Source organism: Chinchilla lanigera, unplaced genomic scaffold (assembly GCF_000276665.1).
Source record: "Chinchilla lanigera isolate Chin_1 unplaced genomic scaffold, ChiLan1.0 scaffold00060, whole genome shotgun sequence".
NCBI classification, from domain to species: domain Eukaryota; kingdom Metazoa; phylum Chordata; class Mammalia; order Rodentia; family Chinchillidae; genus Chinchilla; species Chinchilla lanigera.
The window spans coordinates 87,370-104,268 of NW_004955461.1; the positions used below are offsets into that span (position 1 = coordinate 87,370).

Here is a 16,899-nt window from a genome sequence, read left to right on the forward strand (position 1 = left end):
GAATTTCACTGCTGAAAGTTTTAACTCTTTTGTTGCCACTGAATAATCCCTACAATAAGGGTGCCTTTTAAGCTAATTATTGCCTTACTTGTCCAACTCTTTCACAGAAAGGCATCTCCATATCCATCTCCATCTCCATATTCCTAGCTCTATACTATCAGCAATGGGAAAATAAATAATGAGAATTTAAATACTAGATTGAGATACCCATACTTCTAAAGTACTAGATTGAGTACCCATACTTCACTTTCGCAGTTCAGAGATACTCCAGCTGGAGTGTCCTGAACCCTGTGAACCACTGTCCCACAGTTGGCCATTGTGGACAGAGTTTGGCTGGCTCCAACTCCCACATCTCCTCCGAGCTTTGGAACAGAATATATCCATCAGTCTGACTCACTGTGCCAAGCACAGAGGTTGGGGAAGAGCGAGCAGGCAGTGTCCCTGAGTGACTCAGCTTGCACCCCCTCTGATTCCAGTATCCTACAGGGATAACCGTCAGGTTGTGGTCAGCTTTGTTCTGGTGATCACTGTCATTCAAGGATGAATCTATGAAGTTTTCCTGGGAAGAGTGTGTCTACTGTACTCAGCACAGAGGTACCTATACAAGGAGCTGATCTTGGAAAACAACAGCAACCTATTATCAGAGGAGTATCATTGCACTAAGACTAATTTAATTTTCAAGTTGGGAGATTACAGGAGAAGGAGAAGAGCTATGGGTAACAAATGCCAAAATGTCCACTCTGAGCTGTGCACGTAGGTTGGGGAGAATAGTACCAGAAAAATTAAGATGAGCTTGAAGGTGTTAAGAGAAGCTATGTATGTGATGTGTCTGGAAAACTGCAGCTAAGAAAAACCCATGTTTCTTCAAGACAAAGACTCTACAAGTATAGCACACATGGGAAAAACATGACTCCAAACTCAGATTTAAGCAGAGGTTATGTAAGAAAGAATCCTAATACATTTCATGGTTGTGAGGAGTCATATTTTCTTCATGGCATAGGAAAAAAACTGTGTGATGAATGTGGCAAAGCTTTTCATAGTAAGTCATATTGTACATCTCAGAATCTACATGGGGAGAAACCTTATGAATGCACTAAATATAAGAGAAACTTCAATACTTGTCAGAGAATTCAAACAGGAGAAAATCCCTATTTGTGTAGTGAATGTAGTGTAGTGAATATAGAAAATCTCTTTCAGGTCACAGCTAATCATCCACCAGGAAGTCCACACAAGAGGGAAACTCTATGGGTTAAGTGAATGTGGAAGGCCTATAGTTGGAAATCTTAGCTCATCTTACACCAAATAAGTCACACAAGAGTGAAGCCCAATTAGCGCAGCAAATATGGGAAGACAGCATTCTGTTTTAAGTCCCCATTTATTGTACATCAGAGAAGTCATACGGGAGTGAAACCACATAAGTAAAATGAGTGTGGCAAGGCCTTTAGGAGCAAGTCCTACCTCCTGGTTTGTGTCAGAATGCATACAGGAGAGAAGCTCTATCAATGAAGTGGGAAAGCCTTCATCATGAAGAAAAGTTCATTGTGCATCAAGGAGTTCACATAAGAAACAACCTTGTCAGTACAGCCAGTGTGGGAAACTCTTTGGGAGGAAGGAGCAGCTCATTGCTCATCTGCAGCCCAGTGTGGAAAGAAGTTCTAGGGGTGCAGTGAGTGCAAGGTTTTCAGCAGCAAGCCCTTCCTCATTATACACAGGTGGCTGCCAACAAGGGAGAGCTAACTTATAAGTGCTGCTTGTGTGAGCAAGTGATGAGTCAGCGAAGGTGAAAAAGCCTATTCCAGAAAGGCATCCTTTTGGATTCATTAGAAAACCCATTCAGGGGAGACATCTTTTAAGTTCAGTGAGTGTGGCAAAGCCTTCACTCAGAAATCTTATCAGTGAACACCACAGAGTTCATATGGAAGAGAAGCCATGGAAATGGTCTGAGTGTGGGAAGTCCTACTGCTGGGGGCTTCCCATAAATGCACAGGGAGAAATCTAAGTGAAAATGTGTTAGAGGCTTTCTCACAAAAGTTGATGTCACAAGGCCTTGGAGGCTGTTGCAAACAGTTAAGTTAAAGGTAAGGAGTTAAAGGTAGGAGGTTCTAAAAATTGACCCACACCAAGAAGGTCAAATGGGAGAGAGCAGTGATTTGGAATGGGGTTGTTAAAGCTTTCAACAGCCAGCCCCACAAGACAAGGAAGGAATGAGGAGTAGTAAATGCACTAATGTAGTATGCCATGGAAGACTTGGAGCATTCATACTGAGGACACTTGTAAGTTTAATAAGTCAGGGAAGCACTAAGGGTGTGTTTCGTGGAAAGCTATATTCCAGGTATTTAACTCCTTACCTTTTTATAAAATAGCGTGAAGAAAAATCTCAGATAAGAGCAGTTGACTTTTCCATGGTGATTTATAAAGTTTTGTTTTAATATGTAAATAAAGTAAATAGAACCACAAGGAATTTATTGTGAAAATTGAGAGATATTTCGTGTGACTTTCACTAGTTCACATGGAGTAAAATTTTTTTAAATTTTATTTTTAATGTACAGTAACTCGTTACATAAATATTTGATAGTTTATAGTACATCTCCCAGTATTCTCCAAATTAAATGCTAAATATAAAAATACTAAATTGATTTTAATTTTAATTATTACGATGATAAATCTGATGCTACCCGAAGACAAAGAAAAATATAAGCTTCAGTCAGGCCCCTGTCTTAAGGAGCCTAACAAATGAGACAATGCGGACCGCAGTTGGCAAGAATCACATTACAAGAAAGGAAACAACCAGCACACTTCCTCTGGACCGGCGCGCCAAGGGTTAAGATCAACAAGAGCTGGACACCCATTGTTTCCTAGAGAGGCCCCAGCAAAGCGGGCGCGGGAAGAAGTGGTAATTTCTGGTGCGTGTCTTCCGGGTTTGAGAGTTCAGTACTGTAGGTTGGCGAGATCTGAAGTAGCAGGATCTCCTCCCGCCGGGACCGCCAGGGCTGTTAAGGGTGCGGAGCTCCGAGTGTGCGGCCCCCTAGAATAGCGAGTTCCTCCTGGGGGAGAAGGGAGCCGCAGGCTGCGGGTAACGGGAAAACCTCACCGCCCAGGCTGCGGGGTACGTCCCGGAGGCTTCCTGCAGGGGCGAAGGCCCAGCAGGGCCGCAGCACGCGCGGTGCTCGAAGGCTCGTGCGCTGGGGACTGGCTGGCTCCTGGAGCTTCCCCTGCAGTGCACCCCAGCGCTGAGCTCCAGGCAGTGCGTTTTCTCCGGAGGGCTTTCTCATTCAGAGCACGGCCCCATCCGGATCACCTCTTGGCATGGTAGCGGTGAAAACAGCCCTGTCTGTAGAGCCCAATCTGAAGGGCAGATGTTTAGTACCATTTGTGGACTGAATTTGCTCCCGTTTTGCAGTGTCATTGTTCTGAGGGCCCCGTAACGGTCAAATGTAATAAGTAGTATCTTAGGGGAAAGTGGTGGAACAGGAATCTTGTGTTTTTCATTCAGGTGCATTTTGCACTGGAACCCTAGAGCTGTGTTCGTTTGTTCTACTTTCACCTTTGTAACAAACCCCTGGTTGCTGAGTGTGCTGACAGAATGCCAACCCACTGTTATATAAAGTTTGAGAGTTTCGATTTAGTAATACAGTCAATAAAGGTGCTCTTTGAAGACCGTTTGCACGTGGAGATTATACCCAGTGCTGCTTCGTGCTCTAGTTTACCACAATAGGTGGTATAAAAGTCAAGCTTAGACTAATGTCCTGCTTACCATTTTGTGGTTGTGTAAACTTGAGTTTCTCAGTGCCCTTTTATCTGTAGAGCTATTCATAATGTTTTTACAGATAAAACAGTTAATTTGTTCATAAGCACTAGGCTCGTTGTGAGAATTATATGAGAAATATGTGCAGGTTTGCTACTTGGCACATAATAGGCACTTAGGGTGAAGATTATATTGGTTTTTGTTTTTTATATGGATGCTATTGTATGTCCTTTTAGCCTTTTATTTTTGCCCAAGTTACATTCTTTAATTTTGAAACATGCCAAGTCTCTGTAACAGCCTGTCAGTGCTAGATCACAGTTTCTAGTTCTTTAAAGTAGTTCAGAAATTGTAGTTGAATCTAGAAGATAAAGTGTAGGCTGAACTATATGTTGTGATCCTGATAGAAAGTTAAAGCAAGGAAGGAGTAAGTCCCTCATTTGACCTTTTTATTTAGGGATTGTTGACAGTATTGACAGTCCTCTTTTATCTTAATTTCGTGTTCCTGCTAATATACATCTTTAACTTTCCCTGTGCTTTCTCTTCTTTAGCTCCTTTTGCTTGCATATTGATTTCTTGAAAGTGTTTCTAAGCTATGAGTGGACAATGAATATTTGTTTGCCTTCTACCTTTGAAGCTTGGTCCTTAGGCCTTCCATGTGAAGAGAGTTATAGTGAATAGTGATTTTAGTTATATAATTTAAATTTTTTATTTTCTTAGATTAGATAAGTCACATTATTTGGATATGGTATAAGATTTTTAGACAAGGGCCATGTTTCATGTTTTCAGTATGTTTTGTAGAATCTTCTATGTCTACAATTGTTAAGTTTCATTGGTTGGAAAGGAGAAGGAATAAATATAACACATGCCTCCAGACATGACCCCTGCTTTCCTTCTACAGGTTTTAAGATCCTAAACCTGGCTGTGATCATTATGATGGAGCAAGGAAAAGAACTGTTGGTCTCAGATTCTAAAGGCATCATGAAGAGGGAGAATTTGAAAAGCCCCTTTACAGGTGAGAGCTCAGGAGATGATCTCAATCCTTAGGAAATTTGTTATAAGATGTCCTAGAAAGTATGGAGAAAAAACCAGGATATTAGAATGAGAAAAAAAACCTTAATTTGATTCTGTACTGACACAAACTGCTAATTCCTTCACCCTGAATTTTCTCATCTAAGATAAAAAAATGAGTGATGATGTCATCACAGATATTTTAGGATTAATGAGATACCACATTTGGTATCACAGTAGCTTGGCAAAGCTACTGTTCTTAACAAATATTGGCTATTGTTATCCCTATATTTGCTTATATCTTAACTAAGCTGTTTAGTTTTTCACTTATAATGGGATCTTGTTTTATCCTTACTTAGGTCCCCATTTGCTTGTGTGTCTCACAGGATAAAGTTTAGTGCATTTATTTTTAGGTTGATGCCCTCCTTGGCAATTGCTAACAATGGTTCAGATAACTTCAAATATTAACAATAGTTGTTAATAAGGACAATAAATTTTATCTGCTTTTGGTGAACACATACAATAAAAGAAATAAACACTTTTATGTAGAATAATTAGTGAGATTTTACATTGTTATTCCTTCTCTTCCACTGCAATTTGGAATTTTCTTTTCTGGTAGAGATTAGGGGATATGTTTAGAGTATTTGTTTATTCTTCCAGGAGATGAAAGTAAGAATAATTTTGGAACTGTTCAACATTATAATCCTAAGGCAGATAAGCTTAAAGAGAGAGCTTCAAAATGGTCTAAAAGACATGGCCCACAAAATTCTAAGCATGAGGATACAGAAGAAATACTGTTGACATTGTCCCAAGAAGGTGAGATTTTGGCTCAGAGTTTCTCTGAGAATGACGGCAAGTCTGAGATTTGGGGAAATTTCACAGAGCAAGAGGAGAAGAAGTCCAATCATGGGTTAGGGGACCCAGGAGAACACGCTAGTGCCTCTATCCAGCAAGGAGACAAACCTTACACATGTTCCCATTGTTGGAAAAGCTTCAGTAATAGTTCTCATTTGCGTACGCATCAGAGGACCCATTCTGGAGAAAAGCCTTATAAGTGCTCTGAGTGTGGGAAATGCTTTTGTAACAGTTCACACCTGATTCAGCATCTGAGAACACACACAGGGGAAAAGCCTTACCAATGTGCTGAATGTGAGAAAAGCTTCAGCAATACTTCCCATCTTATTATCCATGAAAGAACTCACACGGGAGAGAAACCCTATAAATGTCCTGAGTGTGGGAAGAGTTTCAGTAGCAGTTCTCACCTTATTCAGCATCACAGGTCACATACAGGGGAAAAACCATATGAGTGTCCTGTCTGTGGAAAAGGCTTCAGCTATAGCTATGTTTTAATAGAACATCAGAGGACTCACACTGGAGAAAAACCCTATGAATGTCAGGACTGTGGGAGCAGTTTTAGTCAGAGTTCCAGCCTGATTCGCCACCAGCGGACACATACAGGTGAAAAGCCCTACAAATGTCTGGAATGTGGAAGAAGCTTTGGTTATAATTCGACTCTAATAAAGCATCGGAGAATCCATACAGGAGAAAAATCCTATCCTTGTCCAAACTGTGGGAAGAATTTTAGTCGAAGTTCAAATCTTACAACACACCAGGAAATGCACACAGGGGAAAAATCCTGTGGAGGTTCTGAAAATGGAGAAAGTTTGCATCACAGCTGCAGTGTGATAGAAGAGTGCAGAGGAGAGAAGCCATATAAATGCTGTGAATGTGGGAAGAGTTTTGGCCTTAGCACCCATCTCATTAGACATCAGAGGACACATACAGGAGAAAAGCCTTACAGATGTTCTCTTTGCTGGAAAACTTTTAGTCAGAGTTCTGCCCTGGTGATTCACCGGAGGACCCACACAGGAGAGAAACCTTATAAATGTCCTGACTGTGGTGAGTGTTTCAGTCAGAGCTTTAACCTTAATAGGCACCGGCGGATCCACAAAGGAGAAAAACCTTACAAATGTGCTGACTGTGAGAAATGCTACACCAGAAGTGCCTACCTCACTCAACATCGGAAAATTCACTTAGAAAAGTCTTTTGAGTCTCCTGAAATGATAGATTTTCCTCATGAACTGACTTGGAAAAGCTGTTCAGGGGAAATGGCCCACATCCCTTCATTTTCAGTCTCAAATCCACCTTCCTGAATCCAAGCGCCTGCTGAGTCTTGTTTTGTTTTCCCTCACTGAACCATTACAGTTAAGAACCATCAAACCTGTATAATGATTGTATAATAATATATACTATGAAGTTCTATTTAGTGTGTTTGCCAAACATCTGCAAAAAGTCAACCTCTCAGGGCCCGAGGTTATCAGACCTGTCCAGTGAGAGACACTGCCAATGATGAAGATAAAGGAAAATTTTTTTTGAAACTTAGGGATAGCTCCAAAGGAAAATATAAAGAGTAACCCTGGGAGCAAGCAAAAGGCCATGTGAGAGCGTGAAGCTAGGCGTGCCAATGAATTACCTTTTTTTGTATTACCTCATTGAGTCAGGATCATTACTGGCTTCAAGTTGTTGCCTAGTGAAAGGTCTTTTTAAACAAATAATGTGATTTTGTGTCTGTTTTATTGAATCTTAAGAAAATTCTTTTTTAAAATGCATTTTTGCTAAAAATTAATGTTTATAGCATCTAAAACTGTAGTATCCATTATTGTCACCTGTAGCCATATTTGACTATGTAAACGTATTAATAATTAATATTTAATGAAATTGGAAATACAGTTTCTTAGTTGCACTAGCCACTTACTAAGTACTCAGTAGTCACGTGATTACTGGCTACTATATTGGATATCATCATAGAAAGTTTTTTCAAGAGCATAATTCTTAACAGACTGAGATATATATATTTTTTTTAATTTATTTTTTTCTTACAAGTAGGAATGTGCTTCATTGGTTTTATTCTCCAAAAGAAATTGCAATTGAATAGAAATGAGATTGAATTTTTTAAAATTTTTACTAGGGCAAGATCAGGTATTTTAGTGATTATATGTTTATGTTAAACCAGTGATGTGATCTAGTGATGATTTCACTGTGTTCAGTAAAGCCAGAATAGTAAGTGGGATCCTATGTATGACTTTTCAGTTTTTTGACAAAATCTTTCCCTAAGTTTTCTCTTTACATAAGGCCTGGTCATATCAGGAACTGGGTTATTTTTCTAATAATTAACCCACTCATTCTGAGCCAATGTCCATGGATGGTTTGCCTTTGGACACCAAGATTCATTAGCTCTAGGGTTGGCAGTTTTCCTCTGCTTGTGATATATTTTGTCTATGGATCTGCTGAAACCTCATCATGTGTTCTATGGGAATAATGCTTTGGAAAGTGTTAGGATATTCCTCCTTCCCATTTTTCCCTACTGGTGCAAACAGTGTACGTATAGGAAGGTCAGGAGTCTGTGTTGTCCAGGATTTTATCTCACTGGTGGATTTAAAAATATATGCATTTCTACCTTTGTATGTTATGAAGAATTTGTGGAGGTGGATATTAGGAATTTGGAGCCAGACAGGCAATATTATGGCTGCTGCAAAGGGCTGTAATTGGCAGATAATCTATTTGCATGAGGATTATTTACTTCTTGATTGTGGTACCCTTGATACTGGTGAGGCAATTGTGTCTTTTTGTATTGTTATATGATGTTAAAATAAAGCAAGACTAACAGTTATTTAAGAAGTAGTTGGGGTAATAGTCTTCTTTCATGAAAAGGGAATACATTTTTGGGCATCACTGGCTTTTATGCACCTGTCACTATGTGTCTTTCTACCTTCTATGTGATGTGGTATTGCCCAAGTTCTCCTAAATTGTAATATCTCAGGACAAGTTTTTATAGTTTGTTTATTTTTTTTATCACAAACAACTAAGTGTTCAGTTAATGTTTGAGAATTACTGGTTTACTCTTGAGGCTGAGATTCAATTGCAAGGCAGCAGCTATGATGTAGTGGTAAATCATCAGTGAAATAATCTGTGGCACATAACCACTGACTCTCAGTTTCTGTATCTGTAAAGTGAAGGTAGTGCCTACCTTCCAAGGCTACTGTAAGGATTAAATAAATGTTTGTAAAGCATTTAACACAGTGTTTAAAATAGAAGAAGTTCTCAGTGGTAATAGTATTAAGTGAAACAAATTAAAAATGCCATTCACATGTTTTAAGCATAGAAACAGCAATATAGCTCTGTCTTAGTTACTTTTCTTGTTGCTGACACAAAAACACCCAACACCCACAAGTTAAGGAAGGAAAGGTTTATTTAGTTCACAGTTTGTGGAGGTTTCAGTCCATACGGGCTGGCTTCAAGGCAGAGTGGCACATGGCAGATGAGCAATATTTCATGGTGGCAGAAAACAGCAAAAGCAACAAGTGAGCATAAGACAGGCCTTTTTCTGTCTCTCATGTTGTCCAGTCTACTGGATACAACACAAGGCCTGTGCCAATTGAAATAGTGGACTAATTCAGCAATCACCCAGGACACTTAATTCCAGCATTGCACTATGAATCAATCACACTCTCGATTCAGCCACCTCTGAAAAAACTCTGTGACCACATGAGGCTTTGGGGGGACATCTAGACACAAACCATAACAAGCTCCAAACTCATCCTACTTGAAAGTGGTTTGTGATCAACCTCAGGACAAGACTGTTCTGTGTTTTAAGGTTGCAGACTATCAAAAACACTTTTATTTGCTATACGTGTAGAAGCTATAACAAAAGCAGATGTTACTACATTTTTTGTTGTTTTTTTTGTGAAACAAAGGAAAGAAAACAGGAAGTATAAATTTAAATCTATTTGCAGAAGGGATTAACAACAGGTACAATATATGTTCTGTCACCATCTGCCTTTGCTATATTTTATAATTATTGACAGTTGCATATAACATTTCATAAACCTTGACATCTACAGGAATATAGATTTCATATTTTTATAATTAAGATAGGCCCTGTTAGTAATTTGGCTAGAATCCTTATCTTTGGATAGAAAATGAAAATAGAGGAGAGATTTGTCCCTTATGATGAAGAGCATAACAGTCAAATTTAATCCTGTTGGTGCCTTTGCCTCAGTTTCATCAGTCAACACATCGGTTCTTTGTTTAGCTCTGTGAGAAGTAATATTTTGTGTTCTGTGTTTTTCTTGCTGACACAGGATTTGGTAGAACATGAATAAAGAAAGGGTCCTTATTTATGAATGATTTTTTAGTTACTTTTTAATTAAAGGAATGGTTTGTATAGCTTTTATTTTTTAAAGTTAAGCATCTAAAAAAGCGGAGATGTGGGAAGAGACACTAATCTGACCTTGAAAATTTTGAAAGCATTGTAGCATTCTGTTGTCCAGATTAATGGCTCAACATCTATTTGAGTTGGAGCTTCTTTCATGTAGGGGCTTTGCTGTGAGAATACCAAAGTTAGGTATCCTTATTCTGAAAAACTTGGCTTCCTTAGGAATCCTTGAAACTGCTTGCAGGTCCCAGGGACTGAAGATTGGCAATGGCCCTTTTTTGGTCAGTCTCCAGACTTCGTTGACATTGTAATTGGATATGTGCTTTAGTAGAAGATACCATATAACTATACTTAGCAAAGTGGGTAAGAGTCCATGTGGTGTTTTCCAGGCAGAGTTCGTGAGTCAGGCTGCAGTTGTCTAGTCATCTACATACTGTACCATGGTTCCCTGGCTCAACTGTAACATTCTAAGGTCTCTAGCCAATATTTCTCCAAAAGTCATGGGCACTGCTCAGCAGAAATGGAGAGTGGTTTTTGATTGCAGGTGTGTACATTCAAAGGCAAAAAGTGACTGTAATTCCCTTCTGAGTGGAATACAAAAGAAGGCATTTTCTAGATCAAGTACAGTAGAGCATTTGCATTCTGCAGGCAATGCATTTCAAAGAGTATAAAATTAAGCCAAGTAGAGTGAATATCCTGGACAATTTCTTTAATGGCTTGTAGATATGGAACAAAATAATATTCGTCAGACTGAAACTTTTTTTTAACGTTGTTAGTATGTGTTTGTATTACATAATGATTACCTTGATTGTGGGGAGTGGTACCTGTACATAAGACATCTTAATTCTTTTTACTTTCCCTTTCCCTCCTTGCCCCCCCACCAACCTTTTTATTAGCAAGATGGGAGTACTCCAAAATGAAGCTGGCAACCTCATATTCGATAGGATCCAACCTATCCTTCTGAGAGAAGATAGAAGAAACAAAGATACATAGAAAACAGAAGGAAAATTGTAATTTTAAAAATCATACTTGTGTAAGGGACTGCAACTTCTGGACAAAAAGTTGCTCAAGGTTACCAATCTCTATTCCCTAGAGAGAAGTTTGTTGGATCCTAGGCTTGTTGGATCCTATCCAAAATGAGGCTGGCAAGGCTGAATTAAGCTACACTTTAGAAACTTGGAGCATCATGGGACAGGGTCCAGGAGTCCTCCCAAAGAGGAAGATGGATACCTCAACACAGCCCACTGAGTAGGTTCTTGACTCTTGCTAAAGGAAACGATTTCAGGATGTGTGAGTGAGAGGACTAAACAGGTTTGTTAAACAGTTTAAAGTACACACTCAAACTAGAACACAATCCTCGAGAGGTGACCTATGGTGTCAGGCTAGGGGTATTTATGTGGTTTTGTGGGTAGAAATTGTAGAATTTGTAAATCTGTAGAAAGTTTTGGCTTGATTTACAAGAAAAAAGCAATGGCCAACCCACAGGTAGAAAGAGCATTGCTCATTTTACAGGTGAAATCATTGTGCATTTTATAGGAGATAAGCAAGGACCCAGTCTGTTGCATTTTTCTTTTTTAAAATGGATGATCTGAGATGTTTTGCTGGAAAACATTCTTTGGACTCTTTGAATCTGTTTCTCTATTTTAAGTTCAGGTTTCTGATCTTTACCTTATCAACTAAGCTAATTTATGGATTTATAGTATCCTTAAGGGATTTGGGGTATGACGGGCCTAGAAGAGAAAACAAACAACCCTAGGAAGCATAAACAAGCCTAAGGAGTAGAGATTGGTAACCTTGAGCAACTTTTGGTCCTGAAGTTGCTGTCCCTTATACAAGTATGATTTTTAAAATTACAATTTTCCTTCTGTTTTCTACTTATCTTTATTTCTTTTATCTTCTCTCAGAAAGATAGGTTGGATTGCCCCAAGTGCTTTTCTTCACAAAGGGTATTATCTTATTTGGGATTTGGAGTACCTTCCTTTAAGAGAACCTTAGTTAACAGGGTGTTTTTAACTTTGCTTCATAAATGCCTTGGCCCATTCCACCTGGCTGACAAATCTGTGAATTTCTGGGTACACTGACTCATCCTCAGATGACTACTACTTTTTAGCAACACCTGAAGGTAAAGTACTTCTTTCCATGGCACCTGTACTTGATCTGTCATTTTTCTGGGGAAAAGGTGAACTTGGACATTTGGTTCGTACAGTAAGTGTCTACGCAATAGTGGGATTGAGCTTCCTGGTACATAAAGAAAACTGCATTAAATGTAAATCTAGGCTGCATTCCAGAAACTGTAAAAAAAACAAACACCAAAAGCAAAAGACAATATAAAAAGAACAATAACTATTCCCAGAACTTTCTTAATACTCCTGTAATTGATATATATAGTCATTTGTTTTTGTTTTTTTTTGTTAAGGGGGTCAACCAGGATCATATATAAGGCCGCAGTGTCAAACAGGAAGTCTATGTGTTTATTTCCCACTGTTACTTGTACTGGGGCTCCTGTGGGGAAATAATGATTGGAACTGAAAGGATTGTGGAAGCACCCAGACCTCCTCAGTCCTCAGTCTTTTACTGTCTAATACTTTTTCCCCTTACTGAGCTGGCCTTTTTTGCCAAAGAATTTAGACAGTTCCTCTTATATGGATCTTTTTTTCTACAATACCTGTATTGATTCTTTCCTACAGTTTTGTTTCCTTTGAGGGTAGAGCCTGCAGCTCTAGATCTCTGCTTACGGCCTCTCTTTACTTCCCAGTTGTTATACATTTTATAAATTATATCCAGCAATTGGGAGGGGTTCATTCCAGCAGCTACATCAGTACTTTGTAATTACCATGTATGTCAGGAGTTCTTTGTGCAATAAAAGTTATAATGACCATCTGTACATTTTTAGGAGCTTTCCAGGTCTAAGTCAGTATATTGTCTGTAAGTCTGATATTCATCCCAACCAGGCGGAGAGGGTCCTTGGTCACCCCTTACTGTAGTTGTTATATTTTATGTTGTGGGAGGCATGATGTGTGAAAGGCTGGTACTGAGCGGTGAAAGAATTTAGCTATGGTCAAGAAATGTAGAAAAACCAAGAGTTTATCGGTACACTGCAAGAGAGCAGTGGACGAGTTTTAAGAGAGGAATGTGCCGCCAGGGAGAAAGTAGAGATCTTCATATTTGATTTTAATAGAAGAAAGGGTCTGGAAACATCATCCCAGGAATGGTGGTCCTGTTGTCCATCCATCTCAGGTCTAAAAATAGCTGGGTATGTTTGAAGACTGATACAATGGTTTTGTTTGACAGGATCCAGTGCTCTTGGAGTTGCTAGAAACAGTTCCTCCAGGTAAAACTGATTAACAAATATGTAAAGATTAAAGAAGGTTAGTGGTCAAGGGAATCACGATAAGAGTATATATGTTTGCACTTGAAAGAGACTTTTGAAGCTATATTTGGATAGGTGAAAGAATGGTATTCTTTAAGACATGTAAAGTGGTTAGAATACCTAACATATGCGTTGAGTGCGAGGTGGAAAGTTAATGTTATACTACAAGTCCACCATTCAGTTGAACTATAGCCTTTAAAAATGGTAAAATAACTATGAATGCCCACATTTTATTTAAACTCTCTGGCTTGGTACCCCTTATCTAGGTCCTCCCGGGATATACTAAAGCTGGGGGTCTAGTTGGACTCTGTTGGTGTCTTTAGATTGTAATTTGGTTCCACCAATGGTATATATCTTGCTGGTCCAGAGTGTTGTGGGGGTCACCCTGGTGAAGGTGCATTTCCTCATATAGCAGAACGCCCCCTCGTCCATTGACACTGTATCAAGCAAAGCCTGTGTGTTGGTCCAGGTAGGGTAGTGGGTAGTGAAGTTGCTAGTAAAAAGTTCTGTCTTCTGAGGGTCTTCACAGTAAAAAAAAGGTTAGAATTTTTCCAGTTTAGCAAATCAAAAGTTGAGAACAGGGTATAAATCCAAATAACCAGCTGGTTGACCATCACTGTCACTAGACAGGGTCTGAGAAGGTTTCTAAACCTAAAGCTGCCCTACCTCCAGAATAAGTATGCAGGTTCACTGACTCTCATTGCAGAAAAAGAATTTTAAGGATTCATCAGTAATAGGCAGAATGTAATTTATTAGGCAGAAATTTAAAAGTGTTTAATCCAGAAAATAGTGTGGGCCCTTGAAGAGGGAGGCAGATTATTTCTTGAAACTGGAACATTCATGCTTTCCTTGAAGAGTTGGAAACCCCAGAAAAAAGTGCCCACCCCTCAGAAAGAAACTAGCCCAATTTATAGGTATGAGCCCAGGTTTTTTTCTTTTAAGATAGATAATTTAAGCATTCTTTGAATTCTCCCCAACTTGTTCATTTATCTTAAGATCAGTTTCCTCTCTTTAATTTTTTAACTAAACCAATTTATGGACCTAAAATATCCTTAAGAAATTTGGATGTAATAGGCCTGGAAGGAAAGGAACCTAAATTAACAAAGGGAATGCTGATAGCCTTTGGTAACTGTCTGGGTCTAGAAATTGTAGTCTTTTTTTTAAAGGTACAATTTTTAGTTGTGATATTCTCTGTTTCCTATCTTTTTTTTTTTTTTTTTTAATCATACCTCATTCCCACAGGATAGTGTATCAGTGAGAATTACCCTGTCCCCAGGGGGTGGGCTCTGGCCAAAATGGTTTTAAAGAGGGAGACCATTTCAGACTTATTGTCATACTGTGGGAGTGGAGGTCTCTTGACTTCTCAGCAGATCAACTGGCCGGGGGAGGTGCTGGTGAGTCCTAAGTTGGGTAGAGGACCTAGAGGAGGCAGAAACACTCTTTCTTTCCTTACAGTATTCTAGTGTCATCTGACAGGGGCTTTTGCTTTAGCTCTAGTATCCATGATTTTTGTAGCACAAATTTGGCTCCTTCCAAAGGAATCTTGATTGTATAAAACCAATCAAATATGGTAAATGTATGGTATCTCATCCCATTTTCCTGATCTTTGATAAAACAATTCTATTTGTAAAATACTACAGTAATTTAATGAGCCATCTACAGGCCATGTTTTCTTTGAAGAGCAGAAAACACAGATCAAACTGTATTATAGTAATAGATCATTTCTTCTTAGTCATAGGTTGTAACTATAAGTATACCAAAATTCTCTCTATACCACCTAGGTAGAGGTGGTATAGAATTACTAGCTGTAACTAAAGGGTGTAGAAGTAACACTTCCTATTCTTATGCAAATTACAAGAGCTCTCCAAACACCCGTTTCTGTATGCATCTTTGTCCTTCCCCTATAAATTGGCACCACAAAATTACACATTTCTAGACTTCTGTGTTAGATAAATAGCTCAGAAGAGGCCCAAATGACAAGGAAAATAAAGGGCGAGCCAGACCCACGCTGGTAGAGAGAACTTAACTAGGGGTCAAACCTCAGTTAGATTACAACAGTTTTTTCTATGTCACCGAAAAGTGGTCAGAGAAGTCGATGTTGACCAGAGTTAGAGGGTTCCTGAAACAAAAGTGATTTCTGTGGCTGTGTGAGGCTGTCCTTCCTTTCTCATTCCTGCAGAGTTGGCTGCTTAGAGCACACCACACTCAATCTCCAGTGAACGTGGTGCCTGTGGAAGGTGTCCTCCTGACTGGGTTGCCAAAACTGTTACTGCGGTTCTAAGCCAGAGGTCTGACTCTGGCCCCAGCAGACCAGATTCACCCACTGCCACCTCCAGAGTGTAACCTGAGAGATGAGCGTTGATGACGCAAAAACGTTTTGTTTAGCATGACCACACTGGGAACAATGGGGGGCTGTGTTTCAAGCCTTGTCTTTGGAGTACTGACAAGAGCTTCAGGATTATGTAGGAAGGGAGCTTCAGGATTATGTAGGAAGGGAACAAAAGCAGGAGCAAGAAGCATGCATAGCCAAGCTGTATTTATAAAACTGCGATCCAGTTGCTCATTATCATAGTCCTTGTTGTGTGAAGTTGTGGTGGCACAGGAAAATTATTGCTTGAGCGGTAGCCTTGGTTCACATCATAGGGTGTAAGCCTGAAGGGCTTGCTGTTCCTGAAGTTCGGGAAAAGCTGGCAAGGAAATAGATCAATTAGAAGTACAAAAGGGGGCTAGTTAGTGTAGTATTGGGTCCTCTTCCAGATGCAGTAAATAGGCCTTTCCCCTGAAAGTTTCCTCACTTGTGGTGGGTGGAGGATGATACTATGACTGTCACCCTTTATACTTAGTCACATATGTTCATCTTAGGCAGTCTCTCACTTCCTGAAATCATAGCAGTGACAACTGGCATTACTTGTATATTCTGTTTGAGTTTATAAAATGCCCTTCAAGCAGTATAGTCTTTGGTTCATGCAACATTAATTTACGTTTTTTTTTTTAAATCAACATGTGTTTAGAAGAGGTCATAGAACAGTGAGAGGGACAAACATAAGGATAGTCCAGTTGTAGGAAGATGTGCAGCTCTTCAGGTAACTCCTGTCTTCTTGCCAAGACTGGGACTATTCTTTGCTGAACCCTTCATCTTTAAACTTATTTAATAATCTGAGGACATAGAGATAACTGTAGATTAAAGTGGGTTAGGTTTGCTCTATGAAACATAAGCTCTGTGAAGTATGACACCATGCTTTACAGATAGTGGTATCAATAGATATTTACTGCATATCATATGCTTATATGTTTTATGCTAATGTCCAAGACTATAATCTTCTAGGAAATGCATTTCTACTAGATTATAAACTCCTTGAATACAGGAGCGGATTCTGTTTTTTATTTCAGTCTTTATTTTTTATTAGTACGTGTTTGCATTGCATAATGCTTACATTTGTTCTGTGTAGTTGGCACATGTACATAACACATCTCAAGCCTTGTTTTATTTTTTTTTTATTTTTTTTATTTTAAGGATAAAAGGAGGGAAACATTAACAGACATACAACATTTTACAACATA

At 39.1% G+C, this 16,899-nt stretch overlaps 1 protein-coding gene across 5 annotated transcripts in view; it reads left to right on the forward strand.

Annotated features, from left to right (window-relative positions):
- Positions 1 to 8,828, forward strand: part of Znf572 (zinc finger protein 572) — a 56,582-nt gene extending 47,754 nt beyond the window's left edge. The window contains exons 1-3 of one of the 5 annotated variants that reach the window (XM_005397979.2): positions 2,876 to 2,903; positions 4,644 to 4,757; positions 5,414 to 8,828. In XM_005397979.2, the coding sequence (XP_005398036.1) occupies positions 4,676 to 4,757; positions 5,414 to 6,906 (1,575 nt within the window). In that variant the 5' untranslated portion in view covers positions 2,876 to 2,903; positions 4,644 to 4,675 and the 3' untranslated portion in view covers positions 6,907 to 8,828. The other 4 variants (XM_005397976.2, XM_005397977.2, XM_005397980.2 and 1 more) reach the window with 4 other exon arrangements.
- The last annotated feature ends 8,071 nt before the right edge of the window (positions 8,829 to 16,899 follow it).